At 35.6% G+C, this 24,647-nt stretch overlaps 2 protein-coding genes across 2 annotated transcripts in view; both read right to left on the bottom strand.

Annotated features, from left to right (window-relative positions):
- Nucleotides 1-5,818: 5,818 nt before the first annotated feature.
- LOC307147444 (uncharacterized protein) lies at nt 5,819-16,058 on the bottom strand. The gene is made up of 17 exons (XM_079852175.1): nt 16,029-16,058; nt 14,425-14,519; nt 13,871-13,972; nt 13,653-13,769; nt 13,248-13,271; nt 11,184-12,050; nt 10,350-10,388; nt 8,709-8,744; nt 8,555-8,587; nt 8,397-8,429; nt 8,263-8,289; nt 8,008-8,141; nt 7,618-7,914; nt 7,442-7,537; nt 7,215-7,356; nt 7,004-7,086; nt 5,819-6,777 (listed from the first exon to the last, which is right to left on the bottom strand). The coding sequence occupies exons 3-17, from the start codon at nt 13,926-13,928 to the stop codon at nt 6,697-6,699; spliced, it is 2,067 nt and encodes a 688-aa protein (XP_079708301.1). The 5' UTR covers nt 13,929-13,972; nt 14,425-14,519; nt 16,029-16,058; the 3' UTR covers nt 5,819-6,696.
- A 1,882-nt stretch (nt 16,059-17,940) lies between these two features.
- The window catches only part of LOC307146505 (uncharacterized protein), a 122,312-nt gene continuing 115,605 nt past the window's right edge, over nt 17,941-24,647 (bottom strand). Inside the window, exons 16-25 of the mRNA XM_079850621.1 lie at nt 23,616-23,984; nt 23,380-23,436; nt 21,750-22,112; nt 21,499-21,546; nt 20,557-20,687; nt 20,169-20,447; nt 19,834-19,929; nt 19,589-19,739; nt 19,373-19,455; nt 17,941-19,287 (exon numbers count right to left, since the gene is read on the bottom strand). Coding sequence (XP_079706747.1) covers nt 19,207-19,287; nt 19,373-19,455; nt 19,589-19,739; nt 19,834-19,929; nt 20,169-20,447; nt 20,557-20,687; nt 21,499-21,546; nt 21,750-22,112; nt 23,380-23,436; nt 23,616-23,984 — 1,658 coding nt within the window. The 3' untranslated portion in view covers nt 17,941-19,206. The remainder of the gene's footprint in view (nt 19,288-19,372; nt 19,456-19,588; nt 19,740-19,833; nt 19,930-20,168; nt 20,448-20,556; nt 20,688-21,498; nt 21,547-21,749; nt 22,113-23,379; nt 23,437-23,615; nt 23,985-24,647) is intronic.

The raw sequence follows: 24,647 nt of genomic DNA on the forward strand, positions 1-24,647 counted from the left end.
AGGGCCCCAAATTTGGTCCATCGGTATCAACGGGGGGGCAAATGCTATCATTGTTTTTTGGCAAGGTATACACCCCTAGTATTAGAAAAATCACGATAGCAGTGAAGGGGTGGTAGCGAAATCACTTTTTTCAGCTCATGAAGTTACTAACCCCCTGAAATAAATTCCGTTTTTGAAATCTGGTGTATATCTGGTTGAGGCTCATGCTAGGGATATTGTCAATAATCTATAATATGGTGCTTGGTATCGTTGGAAAGGGGACCTTTTAGGCTTTCATTTAAGCCCAGTATTGAATCTGTCTGACAGACACAGAGGTCACATGACTTCTTTAAACCAGAAATAACACACATTTTTCCACAATTTCTGCCTAAACTGTATGCTTTCTTTAATCCCTGTGGCATGAAAGAACACCACGGACACAAAACTCAACAACTTCAATACTCAAGGCACTCTGATGACTCAGAAAATGTATAATATACCTTTACTATTTATTTGTGAGAGCCTTAAATTAGACTTGTGCAGCCAGCACAAGTCTTCAAAATAGAATAGAGCCAATAGAATGGACAAATAGCATACCCTATTAGCCCAGGGCCAAATGGCCTATTTATTCATGTACAGTTGTACTGATGTACTGAGTTGTAATGGTGTTGTCAACATAACATTTGTAAGTGGTTTAACAAAATGTTTCTATCATGCATTTTGATATTCACCCACTTTCAGTTAGAATGTCAGAAAGTAGCTCATGCACTGAATGTTGATGGATTTTGACAGTTTGACAAGGTTTTGTCAGTTTTGTGAAAAGATTGTTGGTTCAGTTGACTGGTTATAACAACACTACCAACTATGCCATCTTCAATCAACTTCCATTGAGTTCCAGGGGTATTAAATGTAAGTACAAAATATTTTTTCTCTTGTGCTTGTGAATTGGTGGGTAATAGTAGCAGTAGCTAATGTAAGCTTGGTGTTTTTAGCAGGCTAGCTATCTAGCAGGCTAGCTAGCTTGCAGGTTAAACAGTGTAACAGTAACTGCTACAGTGCAGTCAGGGCTCTCAAGTGTCACGTGACAGTCACTCATTTCGGTCTTTTGTCACGCCCTCTCGCCACACATTGTATTTCTCACGCGGAAAAAATATTTATAATATATTTAATATGCCGCAGCGCCCAAAATGTCTCTGGCCGCGCCAGTCTCATTATGGAACCGGCAGGAATCAATCGCTGTAAAAATATATTATTGTCTATCCATTATAAAAGTGCATCTATCCATTATCCATTATAAAAGTGCATCTATCCATTATAAAAGTGCATCTATCCAATATAAAAGAGCATCTGTCCATCATAAAAGTGCATCTATCCATTATAAAAGTGCATCTATCCATTATAAAAGTCCATCTATCCATCATAAAAGTGCATCTCTCCATCATAAAAGTCCATCTATCCATTATAAAAGTCCATCTCTCCATCATAAAAGTGCATCTATCCATCATAAAAGTACATATATCCATCATAAAAGTGCATCTATCCATCATAAAAGTGCATCTCTCATCATAAAAGTGCATCTGTCCATCATAAAAGTCCATCTATCCATCATAAAAGTCCATCTATCCATTATAAAAGTCCATCTATCCATTATAAAAGTCCATCTATCCATTATAAAAGTGCATCTGTCCATCATAAAAGTCCATCTATCCATCATAAAAGTGCATCTCTCATCATAAAAGTGCATCTATCCATTATAAAAGTGCATCTATCCATCATAAAAGAGCATCTGTCCATCATAAAAGTGCATCTCTCCATCATAAAAGTGCATCTATCCATCATAAAAGTCCATCTATCCATTATAAAAGTGCATCTATCCATTATAAAAGTGCATCTATCATTATAAAAGTGCATCTGTCCATCATAAAAGTGCATCTGTCCATCATAAAAGTGCCTCTATCCATCATAAAAGTGCATCTATCATCATAAAAGTGCATGTCTTCATGTTCATTTTATGAAGTATACTTAAGTAATTTTCAAGTATATTTTTTAAGTATACTTTATGAAGTAAGTATACTAATATCAATGTGTACTTGTAGTAAACTTGTGTACTATTTCAATACTGCTTGGGACTAAATTGGCCCACTTTTAGTATTTTTATTATTTGTAAGAGTAGTAAACTAAGTACACAACTAGGTTTCTCATTTGTAATGCATCTGTACTACAAGTGAACTTATAAGTATACTAGTAGTTTACTATTTTAATACAAGGAGTAAATTTTTTAGTTTATGAAAGTACACACGTAGTTTATACTGCAAGTATACTTGTAAGTTTTCTTTAAGTGAACATAACATTATACTTATAGTTTACTATTTATATATTATTTTGCACTTGAAAAATACCTTTAACTGTACTTTAATTTTAAAAACATTTTATTAGCTTCATGCATCCTTTTTTAATCAACACTTGAATGTCAGTAAGTTTCATAAAGAAAGGCAACATTTTAAACAAAAAAGTATAATTAGAGTAAATTGCTATACACTACCATTGGACTAGCCTACACAAAAATTCATATATGCAGAATTAGAAACATATCTGTTTTATATCAATATTCTAATCAATATTTTCAAAAAATGTAAGTTTCATAAGACTGTATATGTAAAAACTATGTAAAAAAAGTATATTTAATTGACTAATCAATCAAAAGAGTTAACAGAACTACAAGACAAGAATACAAGAATTCAAATACTTTGAATTCTTAATTATTCTTAAGTATACCTGGATCAAAAGATTGAGTTCAAGTACAGGCCAAATATACCTGGGCCCGTATTCATAAAGAATCTAAATGCAAAGAGTAGCTCCTAGTGACAAAATTCTAAGAAAATTCTTAGAAATGTGGCCGTTTACTCTTAAAATGAAAGAAAAAATCCCAGTAAAGAAAAAAGTAATTCAGAAAGCATCTTAACCCTTAAAAAAGGTACGGACGAGGACTTTTCAGAGGCTGAAGAGTTTCTTTATCAGAGGAGAACATGGCAGAAAGATGAAGAGGGAGAAAAAATGTGTTGCAGACAATGGATGACAGTGAGTTAATAAGACGCTATAGATTAGATCGTGCAGGGATCATGTTTGTGACTGATCTTATTAGAGACGCGCTAACATCTCCGACACAGCGCAGGAATGCCATAGCGCCAGAAATGAAAGTAATCACTACATTACGATATTTGGCAACTGGGAAAATGCAACAATGCAGCAGTGTGTAATGTACACAGTCACATGTAATTTCAAAGTGAAGGCTTAGAATAGACCCTATACTTAAAATCACTCTTTTTTTCCTTCTTGGACAACCAGCCAATCACAGTCTTCAAAAGATTGTGTCATACATAGCAACGGGGTCAGCCCCGCCTCCTCACTAAGATGAAAGTTTTTGTCTTTTCCTTGCTCAGAGTTGCTCTCAGATTGGCCCCGAATTGCTCTTAAGCTAAGACTAAAAGTTTTTAAGCTAAATTAAAGGACAAGTTCGGTATTTTACACTTAAAGCCCTGTTTTCATCAGGTATACTGATGAAATAGAACGTTTAAGATTGAAATTTGGACACATGCTGCTGTCCCAAGAATTTTCGGTTTCTGTGGTAGCACCCCCCCACCTCCACAATGGCTGCATAGGTGCACTGGAACAATCCTTCCTAAAACACATTAAACTTTCGTTTACAAAGACGTGAAACTCACCGAGTGGTCAGGGGTGTTCACTGATATGCTCACACAAAAATCGCAGAAAAGATGCTTTCCAACAGGTTTTATCGTAGTTTTTGTCCAACTCCATTGACTTGTATTGGATGTGCTGTGAGGTACGGTTTTACTCCGCCTTTGTATTCTTTCTGTAGGAGTATCTATTATTCAAGCTCTCAACGGAAAAATTTACGGATGTGAGGCGTTTGGAAAAATAGGTCCACAGTTTTACAACGAATGGTAAAACACCTGTTGGAAAGCATCTTTTGCAGCGATTTTTGTGTGAGCATATCAGTGGACACCCCTGACCACTCGGTGAGTTTCACGTCTTTGTAAACGAAAGTTTAATGCGTTTTAGGAAGGATTGTTCCAGTGCACCTATGCAGCCATTGTGGAGGTGTGTGGGGGTGGGGGGGGGGGGGGAGGTGATACCACAGAAACCGAAAATTCTCGGGCCAGCAGCATGTGTCCAAATTTCAATCTTAACCGTTCTATTTCATCAGAAACGATCTGAAACCAGGGCTTTAAGTGTAAAATACCAAACTTGTCCTTTAAGAGTTTTCTGAGAGGATTCTTAGAATCTTTATGAATACGGGCCCTGGACTTTTCTCTCAGTATAAATCAAGTAGGCCTACACTGAAGTGTAATTTTAAGTATATTTCTGAGAAGTACATAAAATGTAGACTGAAAGTATACTTTCTTATTTTAAGTTTAAAAGAAGTATACTAAGTGTGAAAAACACCAAGCTTACATTACTGCTACTATTCTGCTACTATTCCCCACCAATTCACAAGCACAAGAGAAAAAGTATTTTGTACTTACATTTAATACCCCTGGAACTCAATGGAGGTTGATTGAAGATGGCATAGTTGGTAGTGTTGTTATAACCAGTCAACTGAACCAACAATCTTTTCACAAAACTGACAAAACCTTGTCAAACTGTCAAAATCCATCAACATTCAGTGCATGAGCTACTTTCTGACATTCTAACTGAAAGTGGGTGAATATCAAAATACATGATAGAAACATTTTGTTAAACCACTTACAAATGTTATGTTGACAACACCATTGACTACACTATTGAAACAATTACTTTTTATTACAACTGTACATGAATAAATAGGCCATTTGGCCCTGGGCTAATAGGGTATGCTATTTGTCCATTCTATTGGCTCTATTCTATTTTGAAGACTTGTGCTGGCTGCACAAGTCTAATTTAAGGCTCTCACAAATAAATAGTAAAGGTATATTATACATTTTCTGAGTCATCAGAGTGCCTTGAGTATTGAAGTTGTTGAGTTTTGTGTCCGTGGTGTTCTTTCATGCCACAGGGATTAAAGAAAGCATACAGTTTAGGCGGAAATTGTGAAAAAATGTGTGTTATTTCTGGTTTAAAGAAGTCATGTGACCTCTGTGTCTGTCAGACAGATTCAGTACTGGGTTTAAATGAAAGCCTAAAAGGTCCCCTTTCCAACGATACCAAGCACCATATTATAGAATATTGACAATATCCCTAGCATGAGCCTCAACCAGATATACACCAGATTTCAAAAACGGAATTTATTTCAGGGGGTTAGTAACTTCATGAGCTGAAAAAAGTGATTTCGCTACCACCCCTTCACTGCTATCGTGATTTTTCTAATACTAGGGGTGTATACCTTGCCAAAAAACAATGATAGCATTTGCCCCCCCGTTGATACCGATCAACCCCCCTGGCTCATGGACTACTTCCCGCCGTTGATATTTAAACTTTCTGGAAGCCATCACTACAATGCTTAACTATATAATACTACATACATAATACTTAAATTATAAATCGCTATCAAATGAATTTTATGAAAGTTTTGCCGCTAGTACACTTCGCTACAGACCTTATACGCCAGAGAAACGAGGGTGCAACCATCTTTAGAATATTGTCTTTAAATTGTCTGTATATTTCTATGGCATTGCTGTCCAGGAGTAATTCGCTTTTGAAGTGGATTTACTTAATGTAAAGTTAACGAAAGATATCATGAGGATTGTAATGTTTAAAGCAGATGTCTTAACAAATGTCAGTCGACCGGGAAGATTTTAAAACGAGCCGTTCATTCATAAATACGCAAGATCACTGTGAAAATACAGACCGGAAGACAAAAGACTAGTATTTTATTTGCAACAACAACTGTTACACCAACTGTTTGACCACAAACACGCAATGTTCTAAAAAACTAATAATAATAATAAATTAAATGCACAATCAAATAAACAAGCTTTGAATAAACTTCGAAAAAGATTCCCATCTTTTTTTGTGGTTGACATCAAAGCTTGTGTATATCAGACTGGTATTTTGGCACAAAATCATTTTTCACTTCTAGAAGCAAGTCAGATTGCCAACATAAACATGATATGCCCTCATTGTCAAAAACCATAAACAAAACTGTACAATTGTGACCCAGACTATGTTTAATATGAGGGGTTGGCACTTTGTTATGCTGCCAATTGATGTCCAGAAACCAGTTGAAAGCTGCTGTCCTTAAGTTCTATGGTTAAAAATATATTACACAGTAATTTCCATGAGAACGATACATGCACATATTTTTGATATGGGTGAGTGATGCTTCTGGTAACTGGAGTTGTAGACAAAGAACAGGTTTAATTGCATTGTTCACATTCTACATTCCAAAGTTTAAACCCCTGATACTTGTTAAAGATATCTGATAAAACAAAGCATGAAAAGACAGAGAAAAAATTAGGTTGGAACATATATAATTAATGTAATGAATTATTTAATTATCTAATGTATCATATTCACATTGTCATTTTTTCATCATATTTCATTATATATGCTAATTTATGTTTGTGTTTGGATGATATGTGTGTTATATATGAGTATGTGAGAATAAGAAGTTGAAGGGTAAGAAAATATAAAAGATTCCCTTCCTGCACAGTGACATTTTTCTCTTTAATTAGTTTCTACATCTTCAAGGTCACCATTTTAAGCTTTTTGAGTCTTGTATTACGGCTGTGTCTTTTTGACATATCTTAACTTCATCTCAACGGAACTTGGCACTCCACGATTGACCAGCTCTTGTTTTATCTGAAACAAAGATGGACAGATGTATTTAATTTCCATTGTACTCTATTGGTTTTAGAAGTCTGTAAAACAAATGTGAGATAGTTTAAAATAATAAATAAAGCCACAACTGTCAGATATAAAGTCAGAGATATACGATTAGAGATATAAAGTTTTTTTTTTTTTTTTTTTTACTCTGAGGTGGAAATGTGCTTCCATTCAACAACTTTTGAATGAAAGTGTGACTTACTTTCTGCAAAACAACCTCAAAGTTTCCACTCTGTCTCAGGTCTAAAAATGACCGTAGTTTTATTTGAACCCCTATGACATTTTCTAAAAGGAAACACACACATAATGAGACATAACACACACCCATATATATATATATATATATATATATATATATATATATAAAAACAAACTGATAATACTAACACATTATTTAAAAAAAAAACTCCTACCTGTTCCGTTGTTCACAAGAAAGGCCCAACGACCCGGAACGTTTACGTTACTCGTGCTCTTGAGTTTTGGGATGGAGTAGCCATTAGATGCATTATAATGAATGACATAATAGTCAGTGGAGTCTATTGTGTCATATCCAGCCTATTAAAATCATGAAAAATGTATGTTATGTCTAGATACAGAGTCAGTATATAATATTATTTAAATCCTGTGATGTTTGCTTTACCTCCACCGGAAAAGATATCCCAGCACAGTCACCATAATTCATCAGAATGAAAGAAAAACCACCTCCTGAAATTAAAACCACTTGAAAGGTGATTGCCTGAAAAGAAAAGAAACAATATCACGATTCATAGTCTAAACAGTATGTGACCTTGTGCCTGAAAAAGAAAAACTATTTACCGGTGCTGAGTGAAGATTTAATACATTCACATCAAATGTTTGAACATAGTCCCATGTTGCAACAAAGACCCAAGAAGCAGAAAAGCCCTTATGAGGGAAATACTGGTTTATATCCTGAGTGGCGCGAGTGAGCACACTTCCATTAGTGTACTGCTGATACGAGTATCTGCCAAAACCAAAGTCATCAAGGTCAGTCCAGAGCGGAGCAATGAAATCTTCAGTTCCATGTGTGGGAAACTGGTAAGGGTCAGTTTCTGGTAAAGGTTGGCTGAATGTAAGGAGTCCGTTATTATTAACCTGAAATAAGAAAAATCAGTTCAAATCCAGCAGTAAAATATGAACTGGCTTATTTGTATTCATATCAGACTGCCAATGGAACTAGATTCTCACATATGTATAGTTGTACTTGCGGCCAAAGAATGTAAATGGAGTGGAGAAGTTAACATCTCTGTAGGTTTCACTACCACTTTCAAGCTGTTCTGTGTCTCCTGCCGCTGAGCCGAATGGATAGAATATCGCCGGTGCTGCAAATAGAATCAACACAAAAAATACAAATGAAGATGTGAGCAGGTTTTACAAGTCAGAATCTCATAATTATGGCGATTCTGACATGAACGAACCATTAATTCAAAAGTCAATTAATACCTGTCCATGGAGTTGTTGTTGGAATGGCTGTCAAAGAAAAAGAGTATTCAATTATTAAACACTTCTGTAAAGTACATTGAAAAATGCATTGCACGGTCATATGATGAGTCGTCTAACAGTCGCAGTATTATTACTTGTTGAGACTGTGGTGGTTGCTGTGGTGGTTGCTGAAAGAATGAACACAAATACCATTAATTACCTCATGAACTCACTTAAAAATGGTAAATGTGTTTCCTATGTATAACATAGTGGTGAATAATAATGAGTTATCCATGACTCGCAGCCTTATTACCTGGTAGGACTGTGGTGGTTTTAGTGGTGGTTTCTAAAAGAATTAACACAAATACAAACACCATTTACTGAGGGCCATTTTATTTCCTGTGTTGATGTATTTCCTACGAAAACGTGAAGTTGTTACATTTGATTGTAATTCTAAGGTCTTTTACCTGTCAGTGGTGTTGTTGTAGGTACTACTGTGATAACTGTGTGTCAAAAAAAAAAAGAACATTAAATTATAAAACACTTATGTAAAATACATAAAAATGTTGCATGGGTGTATGATATTTGTCTTGCAACTCAACTCATTCTCACTCTTCAGGCGCCCCATACTTTAGAAATAAACACAAGCCCGGACATGTTTTAGCTGGCAAAAATGTCAAGATATTTTAAGAAGCTAGCTTTACAAGCACAAAACAGCCCAAGACGTTCAAGGTTTCCATTAAAAGCAATGGGTTTACTGGCCAAATCAGTAAACAGCAGTTATTTTACTATCATTAATATAATATTATAGTTTCTATATTTCTATTTTCTGTATTCATTTCAATTTAAGTAAACATTGTAGAAATTTGTTTGTGTCTAGACGTAGGTCAGATGTCTAAATATTGGATATGTATCTGACTTAAAACCACATTTGGAAGGGGCTCAGAATGGATGCAGGGGGAAAAATTGTTTACATGTGTGCAAAAAATTCTGATCAGTGTCAGTTGCAGGTAAAAAAAATATATATATTTTTTTGGCGCCACTGTAAACAGCCTTTCTCTTCTAAGAAAAAGGACAAAAAATATTGCCGACTCATCTAGGGCTGTAATGATTCCATGAAATGAAATGTGTTTCAACAAGCAATAAGGTGATAACTTTGCTGTTTTTGTAATTAAACTCACAGCTTCACTATTACATAGAGATGCTGTACAGACGCAGGTAATTCACACTCTCAGTCTCTCTCTCAGGCGCTCTCTCTCTCTCTCTCTCTCTCTCGTTAATTCATTCGAATAATTTAGATAAATGTAATCATACCACTCTACTTTATTTCACTGAAGAATTCAGATCTAACAAACCGTCGATAAAAGAAAAAACAAAAATTGCCACTGCAAACATTCATGACAGCTTTTAACTTTTCAATGCCGGCAAGTAATCATGGTACCACCCGGCGGGAATTATATAAATAATTTGGTAACACTTTACTTAAAGCCGGCATGTATAATTCATTATAATAAGTATTTAGAATGTATGTAATAATTAATTATATCTTTTCATAAATAATTGTAACCAAAGTCAAAACAACCAATTTCAGAATCTGCTAATATTATAATGCATTTTGACTTTGGTTACAATTATATCTTTTCATAAATAATTGTAACCAAAGTCAAAATGCATTATAATATTAGCAGATTCTGAAATTGGTTGTTTGTCGTGTTTTAATGCATTATATACTTTCTAAAGGTGTGTTCAAAGAATAGATATGTAAGAATTATAATCTATTATAACTGTGGTTACAATTATTCATGAGACCATTCAATGCATTATAAGGTGCATTACAAGGCATAAAGGCTTTAAACAAAGTATTACCAATAATTCCAATAGCTTGGACATTCAAAACCTGAGGGTCAACCAGTGTCACATAGTAATGTGATCACTAACAGAATCATTTTGGGCGAGGATTATTGTAAACAGATATTGGATACCAGCCGTGTCTAAAGTGTATGTAAAGAGGCCAAACAAATTGGATATTATGGTCACAAGATCAGATCTTTGCATTAAACCTTGCAGTGTAAATGCAGCCAAAGACTGATAAACTCATGACTAATTACCTGTTGTCAGGACTGTGGTGGTTTCAGTGGTGGTGGTTTCTGAAAAAATTAACACAAATACAAACACCATTAAATACCTCATGAATTCACTTGACGAGTGCAGCTTTCTTTTTTCGGTTTATGTATTTTCTATTGGGATATAAAAACAGGAAATTGGGATATAAAAAACCCCAATAACAATTGAATAATGCACTGATCTATGGTTTGCTACTTGCTATTGCTAGTCAGAGGCAGGTGTTTTTAGGAGGAGGGACATTATTCTAGAAAAAGAAAATAAATTAGTCATGTATAAGGACTATGTACAGTATTTTTGGTCCCTTTTCTTGGAAGAGAGAGTCTTAACATTTGAAATGAGTAATGTATATCAGGTAAACATTCATTTGGTCTTCACTCTCACACTAACAGAAAGATAAGCTCATTAGCTGGTAAGACTATGGGTTTCAGTGGTGGTGGTTTCTGAACGCATGAAAACAGTTATAAACATCATTAAATACCTCATGAACTTAATTGACGAGTACAGCTTTCTTTTTCTGTTTATGTATTTTCTATTGAAGCCGGAAATTGGGATATAAAAAATAATTATAGAATAATGCACTGATCTATGGTTTGCTACTTGCTATTGTTAGTCAGAGGTGCTTATAGGAGGAGGGACATTCATATTCTAGAGAGAATTTGATTGGACAAAAAATGTAATATTGAGTCATGTATAAGGACTATATACAGTAGTATTGGTCATTTTTCTGAGAAGACAAAGACAAACATTTGAAATGTGTGTATCAGCTAAACATTTATTTTGTCTTCACTCTTACACTAACATAAAGATAAGCTCATTACCTGGTAGGACTGTGGTGGTTTCAGTGGTGGTTTCAGTGGTGGTTTCAGCAGTGGTGGTTTCAGTGGTGGTTTCAGCAGTGGTTTCAGCAGTGGTGGTTTCAGCAGTGGTGGTTGCAGTGGTGGTTTCAGTGGTGGTTTCAGCAGTGGTGGTTTCAGCAGTGGTGGTTCCAGTGGTGGTTTCAGTGGTGGTTTCAGTGGTGGTTTCAGCAGTGGTTTCAGCAGTGGTGGTTTCAGCAGTGGTGGTTGCAGTGGTGGTTTCAGTGGTGGTTTCAGCAGTGGTGGTTTCAGCAGTGGTGGTTCCAGTGGTGGTTTCAGTGGTGGTTTCAGCAGTGGTGGTTTCAGCAGTGGTGGTTCCAGTGGTGGTTTCAGTGGTGGTTTCAGCAGTGGTGGTTGCAGTGGTGGTTGCAGTGGTGGTTTCAGTGGTGGTTTCAGCAGTGGTGGTTGCAGTGGTGGTTTCAGCGGTGGTTTCAGCAGTGGTGGTTGCAGTGGTGGTTTCAGTGGTGGTTTCAGCAGTGGTGGTTTCAGCAGTGGTGGTTTCAGTGGTGGTTTCAGCAGTGGTGGTTTCAGCAGTGGTGGTTGCAGTGGTGGTTTCAGTGGTGGTTTCAGCAGTGGTTTCAGCAGTGGTGGTTGCAGTGGTGGTTGCAGTGGTGGTTTCAGTGGTGGTTTCAGCAGTGGTGGTTTCAGTGGTGGTTTCAGCAGTGGTGGTTTCAGCAGTGGTGGTTTCAGTGGTGGGTTCAGCAGTGGTGGTTTCAGCAGTGGTGGTTTCAGTGGTGGTTTCAGCAGTGGTGGTTTCAGTGGTGGGTTCAGCAGTGATGGTTTCAGTGGTGGTTTCAGCGGTGGTTTCAGTGGTGGTTTCAGCTGTGGTTTCTGAAAAAATTAACACAAACACCATTAAATACCTCATGAACTCACTTGACAAGAACAATTTTCTTTCCAAATGAAGATGCTCACTGACTTCTCAGGTTCATATTGGGTTTGTTTTACTGACACCAGAGACAACATTTTATAAACAGATCTGGTTCTAATCAAAAGTATATAAGTACCTGACAATGTTCTAGAGAGAATTTAATTGGACGAATAATTATCTTTGAGTCATGTATGAGGAGTCATCAGTATCTTTTGTCTTTTTTTCTTGGAAGAGAAGTGGGGTCAATCCATCTCAAGTGGTCCAATGGAAGGTGTAATATAAGCTTAACAAATACTGTAATTTAGTGCATGAGTTAAGACAAAAACTTATTATGAGCTCAAGAATAACAGACCTGAGCTAAAAGCAACAAAATACCTTTTCTGAAGAGACACAGTCGCTTTATATGATGCAGATTTTAACAGATTGAAATTAGGCTTTTTTCACATATAAACATTTATCAACTCACTCATCATTTGTGATGAATGGAAGCACAAACATGCTTGCTTGACATGCGAGAACCAATGAGATTCATTCTTGTGTTACGCATCACCTTTGAGCTTGCTCAAGAGGTTTGTTCTCTCGCTTCAAGCAGGTTCGGTTGAGCTTCTGTTTATGTCCACTAATCAATGTTTATATGTGAATAAAAGCCTAAATTAAATCGGTTCATCATATTAAGCATTCTAGTCTCTTCAGAAAATTTGGACTAAAACACTTGATTCATACGATCTCTTTATGAACTTTATGAAGCTTCAAAGTGTCAGCTGCCTAGCTGTCAATGGAGGGCCAGAAATCTCTCAGATTTTATCAAAAAGATATTAATTTGTCTTCCGAGGATTAATGAAAGTCTAATGGGTTTGGAACAACATGAGGGTGAGTAATTAATGACATAATTTTCATTTAAACAAACCCTTTTAAGACTGCAAAAAAGTAACATATCAAAACATATTTTTGGCTAATTACTAGTGTTGTGAATGCAGTCACGACTGAAGAGGTTGAAGGCTTTGCGTCTGTCCTAATAATGTCCTTCAGCCATGATTGTGTTCACAATACAGCATGTCCCATCATACTTTATGGCTTACTTATTATGTATTCTGTAAACTACATAAAAACATTGCATAGGCGTGTGATGAGTCATCTATCTATCACAGCATTATTACCTGGTAAAACTGTGATGGTGGTTTCTGAAAGAAACAAATAAAATACCTCAAGAAATCACTTTATGAGTATAGTTTTCTTTCACTGTATTCCAGTTTAAATATGCATTGATCCATGATTTTTCTACTTGCCACTAATAGTCAGAGAAGCATTAAATTGGACAAATGTATATTGAGTCATATATGATAATACATATTTTTGGTCCTTTTTCTAAAAAAGAAAGACAGTACATTTTCTTTCCCGATAAACTGATTTCTCAGGTTCATATTGGGTTTGTTCAATTGACACCATTTAGCGACAGTCTATAAGTACTGGCCAGTGTTGTTGTTTGTGCTGGTAGAGTTGTAATGCTTTAAAAAAAAAAAGACATTAAAAAAACACTTCTGTAAACTACATAAAAATATTACGTATTTCAGTTGGTTGTACAGTTGTTGCTGTGTCATTTGATGTTGCTGTTGGTTGTACAGTTGTTGTCTCAGTTGTTGCTATGTCAGTTGTTGTCTCAGTTGTTGTTTGTGCCCTGGCTGTAAAAGAGAAAGAGATTATTAAATTCGGAAACACAAGATTGTATATTTATATAGTCTTTCCACGTAAGACTGATAATCTAACAGAAACTAAACCTTACTCAGTGCCAGGACTGATATGAACACCAGCAGAAGCTGTGAATCCAGAAATAATCTCATGATGATGAAGTCAGAGATAAAACCAGCATGTAGGAGTCCTTCTTCTGTAATCAGGGGGAGATTCATTATTCTCACTATACCCATGTTAATCTTGAATATAAATAATAATAACTTCTTATAAATGAAATATTTTCAACTTTAAAATATGTCTGTAGGAGCAACTTTTGAAGCGGTTGGAAAAAACTCAATATTCTAAAAGGTCCCACGTTATATTTATCTTTAACAACAAATTACTTCTATTATTACTACATATTAGTATTACGTATTAAGTATTAATAAAGTTGAATATTCATTGAACACATATTGCTGTTTTATAAAATCATAAACACATTAAGCTACTTAACTATCTAATTGTTTTATATTTATTTATTATATTTATAGCAAAATCATAATATCATAATTTAATACTGTAGTTCATTTCATTACACAAGTAAGGACAAATTGTGAGAGAATATAGCTTATGGAGAGTAACATTAAATAGAAAGATTTGACTTACCGTTCTTCTAAGATGCTCTTGCACCTGTGGTGGGTTAGGAGGAAGTTTGACTGATTTTAAACACGTCCTGGCACTGTTTACAAGGAACACCTGCCCTGGAATGGAAGAAAATATGTTTTGCTGGAACACAGCCAGCGATAAAACTTGAAACTAAAAACATGGCACATGATTCAGTACAGGAACATACTGTGGGTTTTTTATTGTTTACACATCAAGTGTCTCACACACCCTGAGAATGTCTGTGCACACATCTCTTGACCGAGCTCAGAAAGAATAGCAATGGCAATGTAGTACTGTCATCAATTTACTTGTCCAATATTAGTTCAGTAATATTAAATGCACTGGAATTAATGCCCCAGTTCTTTTTACACTGATGAGCCAAAACATTATGTCCAATTACAGGTGAGGCGAATATCGTCACGTGTCTAGTATCTGTAAAACCGCATTTTTCCATCTTAAAAATATATCTAAATTACGTTATATGCTCTCATTGACAAATGCGGAACAATTAGTTAGATCTAGGTACAATACCTAGAATATCAAAATCAACTGCTGGAAGTAGATCCTTTTACTATTTAGCACCCAAAACTTTGAAACAGTCTTCCTAACATTGTCCGGGAAGCAGACACACTCTGTCAGTTGAGAGCTAGACTAAAAACACATCTCTTTGACCTAGCATACACATAACACATTATAGACATTCAATGTCAGGCTGCATAGTTTAGGTCAGCCGGAACCGGGAACCCTTCCCATAAATCCTAATGTACTCATTACATCATACGAAGAATGGCGCCTACGCTAATATTAGTCTGTCTGTTTATCCCGAGGTTTACAGCAGTCTGCCGGATCTAGGCTGGATCCAGATCTGATGAAGGACCTGCGCCTGGACACGACGACAGTGCAGTCCTGAAGTGTCAACTAGTCTCTCCCCTGTGAAGGCCTCCCCCACCCCTCCCTTTACCTCTCTACAGATAAAGTGTTGTCGGGATAATTTCCGGTTTGCATGGCTACGCGGAAGCAATATAATAACCAGACAAGTAGTTTGTTGAGGGTTGGTTTGTAGGGAAGGACTACACGCCTGCGCCGCTGCCCGCATATATTCAAACGCGCATACCTATAGACTGAACTCGTAATACGCATGTTCTCGCCATCAGCATTCTCACATATTCGCGCAGAAAGAACTTAAGAGTTTTCTGTTAAATCGGTGTTGTGTTAGCGGCCCCTAAGTTAATAACTAATGATCGTTGCGACGGATGTGAATCAATCAAAACTAACTTTAGCTGGACAATAACAAAAAAGCCAAAACAATCTCTGTTAATTTAATTTCCTATTATCAATGTAAAGCCGCTTTGGAACAATCTACATTGTTAAAAGCGCTATATAAATGAAGATGACTTGACTAACAAGGCCACATATTGAGTTCTTGGTAGATTAGATGGTAAGCAAACAATCAGTTCTCATAATCAACGTTTTGGATGCGGGAGAAATGGGCAGGAATGAGGATCTGAGCGACAAGGACCAAATTGTTATGGCAAGGCGACCAGGTCAGAGTCTCTCTGAAATGCCAATGCTGTAAACCAACAGTGGTTTGAGGAAGGACAAACCGGCGTCAGGGTGTTGGCCGCCCAAGACTCATTGATGCACGAGGGTAACGAAGGCTATCCCGTCTGGTCTGAGCCAACAGAAGGTCTACAGAATGAGGATCACACCAATGTCACTTCGTATCAACATCACTTCAGTAACATAGGGTTCAGTAATCATGCCAAAACTGAGTGAGAGTAACTAATCAGATGTCAAGACTTTATCACCACCTGCTGTTCAAAAGGATGAAATGAGATTTAAAGGTCCCATATGGTGACACTTAAACTTATATTTGTACCATTTATATGTGTCTATTAAACACTCATTTCACGAGTTCACATCTACATATAATTATTACGGTAAAGGTTATGCATATTTGGCGTGCTGTCCGGGTGGAGGGCTCCAAGCTCAGAATTTCTGCCCGAACCCAGAGTACTCCCCCCGTTGGTAAGAGTAGATGGAACTAGAAGTGAGGAGACGGAACTAAAAGTGAGGAGATGGGGTGGAGGTGGGATGCTGATAAATGGTCAATGAACAGTTCTGCTGTTATTTATATTGTCCTGAGTTGATTACTGTTTGATCTCCACTTGTGCTAATGGGTTAATTATCTGCACCTGCTCCTCCCGAACCTTGTTAATAAAACATCATTTAATAGTGTTACCAAAAAAAAAAAAAGAGTTTGGTTGATTTTCCCACACTTTTCTGAGACCCTTTTTTCTCCCCTCCCACAAACGCTTTGACTCGCTGCTGGATGGAATGTTCAGCCCACAACTAAAGAGCAGAACACTCTGATTGGCTAAGCACAGATCTACATAGAAGGCGGCCTGGAATCAGATTTTGTTCAAAGCCTACTATAAACCAACATGGCAGCGCGATTTGCTAGCCCTTACCAGTTTGAGCCTGAATGGTCAGAGGATTCAGGCGAAGAGGACCAATTCATTTCTTTTAGAAGAGGTCAGCAGGACGTTTCAGAGTGGTAAGTTGAGTGTTTTTATTTTAGTAGGCGGTAACGCTTTAGACAAAGTCAGCTAACGTTAGACGTGTGTCTTCAGTGATGTGCTATTCGGGGCTATGGCTGACTTTGTATGGTGGCTGTGTATTTTTGCGTCTTTTGGTTTTTAAACATTTGAAAGTCACAGAAACCACTTAGAGTGAATGATGTGTTTTCATTTTATCATACTTTCGGTAATATGTCTGTGTTTATAACATACCAGCAGAGACTTTAGGCAACAGTTTTAAATGCAGCCTATAAATAGGTTGTGATGCTTAATGTGAGTCAAGTGCAATTAATCCCTAAAAAGGGTCGATTAATGCGTCCAAAACACCATAGCAACCATCAATAGTAGGCTAATCGAAAACAACGTGAACACTCACAACACACCGGCACGCGGACGGCTACTTTTTGAATGGGTGAATCTGAATGATGGGTAAACAACTTTCCTGCTAAATAACCATGAGGAGAGACAGAGGAGTGTCTACTTCAGTCTGTGAGTAATCTGAGAAAGTTATTAGCATTCAGAATTAATTTGATTTTTATATTTTAACGAAATATGAAGAAAACATCACTAACTACTGTGGTAAAATGTTGATATTGGCGAACAATTTGACTGATTTATTTGAGTGTTTCATTTACTGCAGTGAGTGCACTGCTGCTGTCTCCCCCTCGTGGTGAGCAAAGGAACTGACAATTTTTCTCAGCCACATCAGGCACAAATTTTGTTTCTCAGTCTATCAAATGACGTCAGTATTTCCTTATAATAAAAAGATAATTTATTGTGCCAAATAAATGAACCAAGACCCTTTTACACTTGCTAATGTGTGAACTAACCAGACGAAACAAACCATTTTCTCTCAGTAATATCCTAAAATAGATTATTTTAAGTTCCTTGACAGAGATGGTGACCATCAATACAAAATAACCTGATAACAAAGGTTAGTATATCAGAACAGATGCCTTTTTAATGTTAATACATTTTATTATAGCATAATTATGTTAAAATACTATAAACCTGTTGTTTATTAATTTGTCATATATTATTTTAAACCACATATTGCCAATGTCTAAACAAGCCTAATTTATTTTTAAGGTCAAATCAAGATGTTAAAAAAACATTTTACATATTGTTATATAAAAGTCATTTTTCTTACCACTGAGGTTATTTAGTGTTTAAAAGTGAAAGCAAATAGTTCACAATTGGGTCAAGTATTTGTCTTATGCAAGTATGCTTCTAGTAAACTGAGTTGAAGAGGAAGGTCGGTTTAATTTCATTGTTCATGCTTCAGATCAGTTTGATTATTAAACCTTTGCAACCTTGCAAGAGATCTGATAATATAAAAGCATGATGAGAAAAATAGAGAATTAATAATTTTTATTCAAGCTAAATGAACACAGAAATATGTTGGATCAAACACAATTAGTTCTTCTGTATCATTATGTCGATTTGATATTTTTGTATGTTTGAAAATTGAGGGGTGAGAAAATATAAAGGCTCCCTTCCTGTAAAGTGAGATAAAACCAGGTGTGTGTGTATAGATAGATAAATAAATAGACACATTAGATCAACATGAACAACATGAAGATGAGTAATGTCAGAATTTTCATTTTTAGGTGAACTAACCCTGCAAGAATAAATGTTTTGGATAAAAATGCCCACATGAGGATTGAGGCTTTCAAGAATACAAAAGCACCATAAGTGTCATAAAAATGGTCCAAACAACTCGTGCATTATATTTAAATTCTTCAGGCAGGAACAGACTGAATTTGAAGCCGTTATTCACTCATAATCCTGGCCTTCAACTGGTTGATAACAAGATCATTTATTCAGTGAACTGAACTTGAGGACCAGATCAGTCCCATTTGTGATTAAATCATTCAGAATAGGGTTATAAAAGTAGAAACTGATTCACTGAAAAGATTTAAATCAAAAGATTGTTGTTTTTTCTTGTAAAATGGATATCATCAAATCAGTGAACTCTCATGAGCATACAAGGAAATCTTGGGTGGATGTCAGTACGTTATACAACTTTTTGGTTTAAATTTCAGTCTGTTCTTCACACAAAGCTACCATAAGACAAAGTTTATTGTGTTTTATGTCACTTTTGAAACTTTAATCATTCAAATAAAACCACAATAATGTAAACCAGGGATCTTTACGGTCTTCTCGTGGACTGTTTTATTTCTTTTCCTGAAGGAGACTGAATTCACGGCTTTATCTTTTGCAGTTTTCTTAACTTCAGCTCTATGCTGCTTGGCAGACTGTTATTGACCAGCACCTGTTTTATCTGAAACAAAGATGGAGAGACAGATCAAACTAGCTATTATCTATTACCGTATTTTGCATAAATATTTGTAGTAAGTGAGACGTACTTCCTGTAAAACAATCTCAATGTTTCCAATCTGTGTAAGATCTGAAAATGAGGAAAGTTTCACTTGAAGCCCAATGACGTTGTCTAAAGGGAAACACACAGACAAACATTTGTTGACATTAATCACACAAAAACATTACATGGGGTTATATGTTATTTATCAAAACAAAAACAAAATCTATTTATTATCTATTTCTAGAAAGACGAGACTTCTTACTTTTAGAGATGTTGCGTCCACTGTCCACCCTGAAGGCCCATCGACCGGGAACATGGACGTTACTGGAGTTCTTGAGGTTTGAGATGAAGCTCCCATTGTTTGATCCAGGAATCACAAAGAAGTCAATGGAGTTTACTGTGTCATAACCAGCCTGAAAGTATGTAAAAATCATTAATCATATAAATAGTATATACACTAGTGAATAGTAACATATTGCTCTGATACAGAAAACAAGTTTGTTTTACCTCCACCGGAAGTCCTGTTACAGCAATGTCTCCATAATTCATCAGAATAAATGAAAAATTACTGCCTGAAATTAAAACCACTTGAAACGAAGTTTCCTGAGAAGATTAAAAAAGATAATCACTTTAACCTGAGCATTTACATCTTTTTCATATACAAAATTACATTTTTGTATTATTGAATATTATTTTTATGAGCATTACTGACTGATCTCATTGTTATTTTTACCGTTTTAATTTATTATAATTTTCTCTGTCACTGTCTAAAGTTTTCAGAAATTTTATTGGATTGTGGATAAACCAAAAACATTCACATTTCATAAGTACATCAACCTTACTGTGTTAGTGATGGGATAGTAAGCGACTTTATCCCACGTTGCAACAAAGACCCAAGAAGCGCTGAAGGTCAGATTTGGGAAATAATTGTTTATATCCTGAGTGGCGCGTGTGAGAACACTTCCATTAGTGTACTGATGATATGAAACCACACCTCTCGCATGGTTGTCAAGGTCGGTCCAGAGACCAGCAATTATATCTTGGCTTCTATTAGCAGGAAAGGAGTAGGGAATATATTGGTATGAAGGCTGGTTGAATGTTAGGAATCCATTATTATTAACCTAAAACATGAGAAATATCGTCAAAATCACAGCCACAGGTTTTACTGATAACAGATGAGTTTATAAAGCATTCGTCATTCACATTTAGACTTAGAATTCAAATTCTTACATAAATCTGCCTGTATGTGCGGCCAAAGAACAGAAATGGACTCCACAGTGGAATAACTGAGGAGCTTCCATCATCAACAGCAGGGTTTCTTGCGTCTCCTGATGAGCCGAATGGGTAGAATGTTCCTGGTGCTGTCAAGAGAATGAAGATAAATAATTTCTGTTACCTGATGTTTACATTTCACACTGATTTATGGGCCTCATGTTTGAATCTGGCTGATTAGTAGCGGGATGGTGATGATGCCCTCTGGTGGATGTCTCATGTGAATATGACTTTAAAATATTTAACCACTACATAATTAATAGTCTTGCAAATATTTTTGAAGAAACAAAGTGCTACAGATAAGTGTTTCTCCGGGAAGAGTTTATCTGCTTAAAGCTTATTTTTTCCCTAATTTTTACAAGTACTGTAGCATATAGATGAGCTCAAAGCTAGCAGACATGAACTGAAAGCCACACATCAACACATACTCATTTGCACATTGTTTTAAATATATGCAAAAACTAATCATATAAACACACACATATACATATATATATATATATATATATATATATATATATATATATATATATATATATATATATATATATATATATATATATATATATATATATATATATATAAAAAAACACTGGCTTGTAAGACAAAATCTCATACATATCTCAATATCTACATACAAACATTTTGTTTTTTAACTATATTTTAGTTTAACTAAAATATAGTTATATTAATATATAGTTAATATAATATAGTTTATATTATAGCAATAAAAAAAACTAATATGTGGTAATGAACATGTGCTTCAGCATCTGCAAATTTCAAACACTGTTTTATCTACAGTCTGTACCTATAGACACAAACACATACAGAATTATAGATTTTCACAATACATCCCATCAAAACTTCAGCAGTCAGTAGAAGCCACAGCGTATACATTACCAGTGTTTGGAGTGACAGTAGCATTATTGGTGGTAATGTTCCTAACTTCTGCAAAAAATAAGATTATGAATTTTAATGAATAAACAGATACAAACATATATTTCATAAGTACAAAAGGCACGTTAATGTATTTACCGTAACAGTATTCCAAAAAAACAAACAAAAAAACAGTCAGATGGTCTAACAAACTCATAGATGTAATACATTACAAAAATACATTCCTGTATGAATGCAAATTATGTTTACTGTACCTGCGCAGTATGCCAGATAACAGGCAATTGGGCTCACAAACTCATAGACGTAGTAATTGCCAGGACAGGCTTTGACTTTAATGGGATTGGATCGGAACAGGCAGCAGTCATTCAACCAGTTTCCGCAGACAGCTCGAGTGACCACTCCATCCTCAACTGTTGGATGTCCTCCGTTCAGCCACAGTGGAGCAGCAGTGCCACAACTTAACTTGGCAACACATGTGTCCGGCATCTGAGCGCTCTGACCCTGAATGAAGAGACGGTACCAGCCGTTCCAGCTGACCGTAGTGTCACACTGTGTGACTTGATGATTGTTGGTGGATCTCCATGAATCATTCAGCGCAGTGTAGCTAAAGCAGGGGTCTGTGAAAACAATAAATCAATTAGAAAATGAAATTACTATTCATATTAGACACTTGTGGCATGGGATCTATCTAAGAGTGGAGTTAAAAAAAAAAAGCTTTTGTTCCTTGTATGAGTTTTAAGTTGTACATAGGATATTGTAGAGCATCTCTTCATTTAGAAAAGACGAAACAGTTGAACCACAAATTCCATCACAAATCCTACGAAGAAATAAATTAATATACGTAATTCTATTTTCCATTAATATATAATTTCTTTCAACGTAGGGCCTTTCTTACAACACAGTTGACAACGTAGAGAGATGATGCACAGATGCAGGTAATTCACTCACAAGCATGTTTTATGGGTACATAGACCAAAATTATATCATGAACTTCTCTAATTGATACTATGTGCATTATAATGATATTATTATGATACACTGTAAAAAATTTCTAACCCTCCCAAATCAAAAATTTCAAGTGACCGATAACATCTAAATTTTTCAATTGGCCCAAGTGAAATTCTGTAAATTATAAAATTAAATTTACAGAATTTCACTTGGGCCAATTGAAAAATTTAGATGTTATCGGTCACTTGAAATTTTTGATTTGGGAGGGTTAGAAATTTTTTACAGTGTATGATATAAAGTATCAAATTGATACTTTAGAATTATATTATCATTCTAAAGAGCATATATGATTATATTTTTGGTCCTTTTTCTGGGAAGAGATTGTATAAATTGAATTTGTTTATCTGCTAAAAGTTTATTTTCCCCCCCTAATTTTTACAAGTATAGCATAGATGAGCTATGCATATGCATAAACTAATCATACAAACACATCATATGAGGTTATGCGAAATGTATCAAAACACTGGCTTGTAAGACAAAATATCCTTTATCTACATTATCTACAAAATATCTTTTATCTGCAGTTTTTTAAAAACTATACTTTAGTCTCGTCTTTTTTGTCAACAATATTGCATATTGATATAGACAGCATTTAAAGACGTCTGTGTCACAATCTCGTCTTAGTAATAGAAGAAAAGGTGCGTTAAGATTTTGTAGTTACATTTCTTACAATTCATTCAAACATCAAGTGGAGTTAATGCAGTAAAATTACAAATGAATATATGTTAATAAACGTGATTCAGCATCTGCAAATTTCAAACACCGTTTTATCTACAGTCTGTACCTACATACACAAACACATACAGAATGATAGATTTTCACAATACATCCCGTCAAAAATTTAGCAGTTAGTAGAAGCCACAGCGTATACATTACCTGCCAAAGTTGTGTTTGGAGTGACAGTAGGATTATTGATGATTATGTTCCTAACTTCTGCAAAAAAAGGAAAGAATTGTAATTAATAAACAGATACAAATATAAAGTACAAAAGGCACATGTTAATGTATTTACCTCCACAGTATGTCAAAAACAGATAGATGGTCTAACAAACTCGTAATGTAATACATTACAAAAATACATTCCTGTATGAATGCAAATTATGTTTACTGTACCTGCGCAGTATGCTGAATGACAGCTAACTGGGCTCACAAACTCATAGACGTAGTAATTGCCAGGACAGGCTTTGACTTTAATGGGATTGGATTGGAAATAGCAGCAGTTATTGCCCCAGTGACCACAGACAGCTCGAGTAACCACTCCATCCTTAACTTTTGGATGTCCTCCGTTCAGCCACAGTGGAGCAGCAGTGCCACAACTATACTCATCAACACATGAGTCAGGCATCTGAACGCTCTGACCCTGAATGAAGAGACGGTACCAGCCGTTCCAGCTGACCCAAGCGTCACACATTAGTTGAGAGGAGAATAGATTGTTGGTGGCTCTCCATGAATCATTCAGTGCAGCGTAGCTATAGCAGGGGTCTGTAAAAACAAAATAACAATTTGAAAATGAAATTACTATTCATACTATACACTTGTGGCATGGGATCTACCGAAGAATGGAGTTATAAAAGCCTTACATGAGTTAAGCAAATTGTAAAGTGTGGGATTACAAATTTAAGAATCTGTTTAAAATCTGCTGATCTTATGTCCTTACATACCATAACATGAAAAACTAAATTAGAGTACATTGAATTTAGCATGAATAAAGCTTGGAAGAGCCAGGACATTTTTTAATAGAACTCTGTATTAGTCTGAAAGAAAAAGTCATATACACCTAGGATGGGTTCAGGGTGAGTAAATCATGTGCTATTTTTTCTTTTTTGGGTGAACTAACCCTTTAAGGACATACATCATTCTTATGAAAATACCTGAGATAGCTTGATGAACACAGATATATTATCGCTATCATGTGTTTGTCTTCATGTTTTATCAGTCAAAACGGCTCTATCTGCATGTTATTATATCCATATAAGGCATTTCCTGAAACGTCATAAGTTTAATACTTCTATGAATCTCACTTGTGGACTTTCTGCGCGAGGTATGAATAGAAAAATAATACTAAAGTAATTTGTAGTTACTTGTTGAGTAGTTTTTATGCAAACTATACTTATTTAATCTTACTTGAGTCATATTATATTTCAG

Source organism: Squalius cephalus (assembly GCF_949319135.1).
Source record: "Squalius cephalus genome assembly, chromosome: 19".
Taxonomy (NCBI): domain Eukaryota; kingdom Metazoa; phylum Chordata; class Actinopteri; order Cypriniformes; family Leuciscidae; genus Squalius; species Squalius cephalus.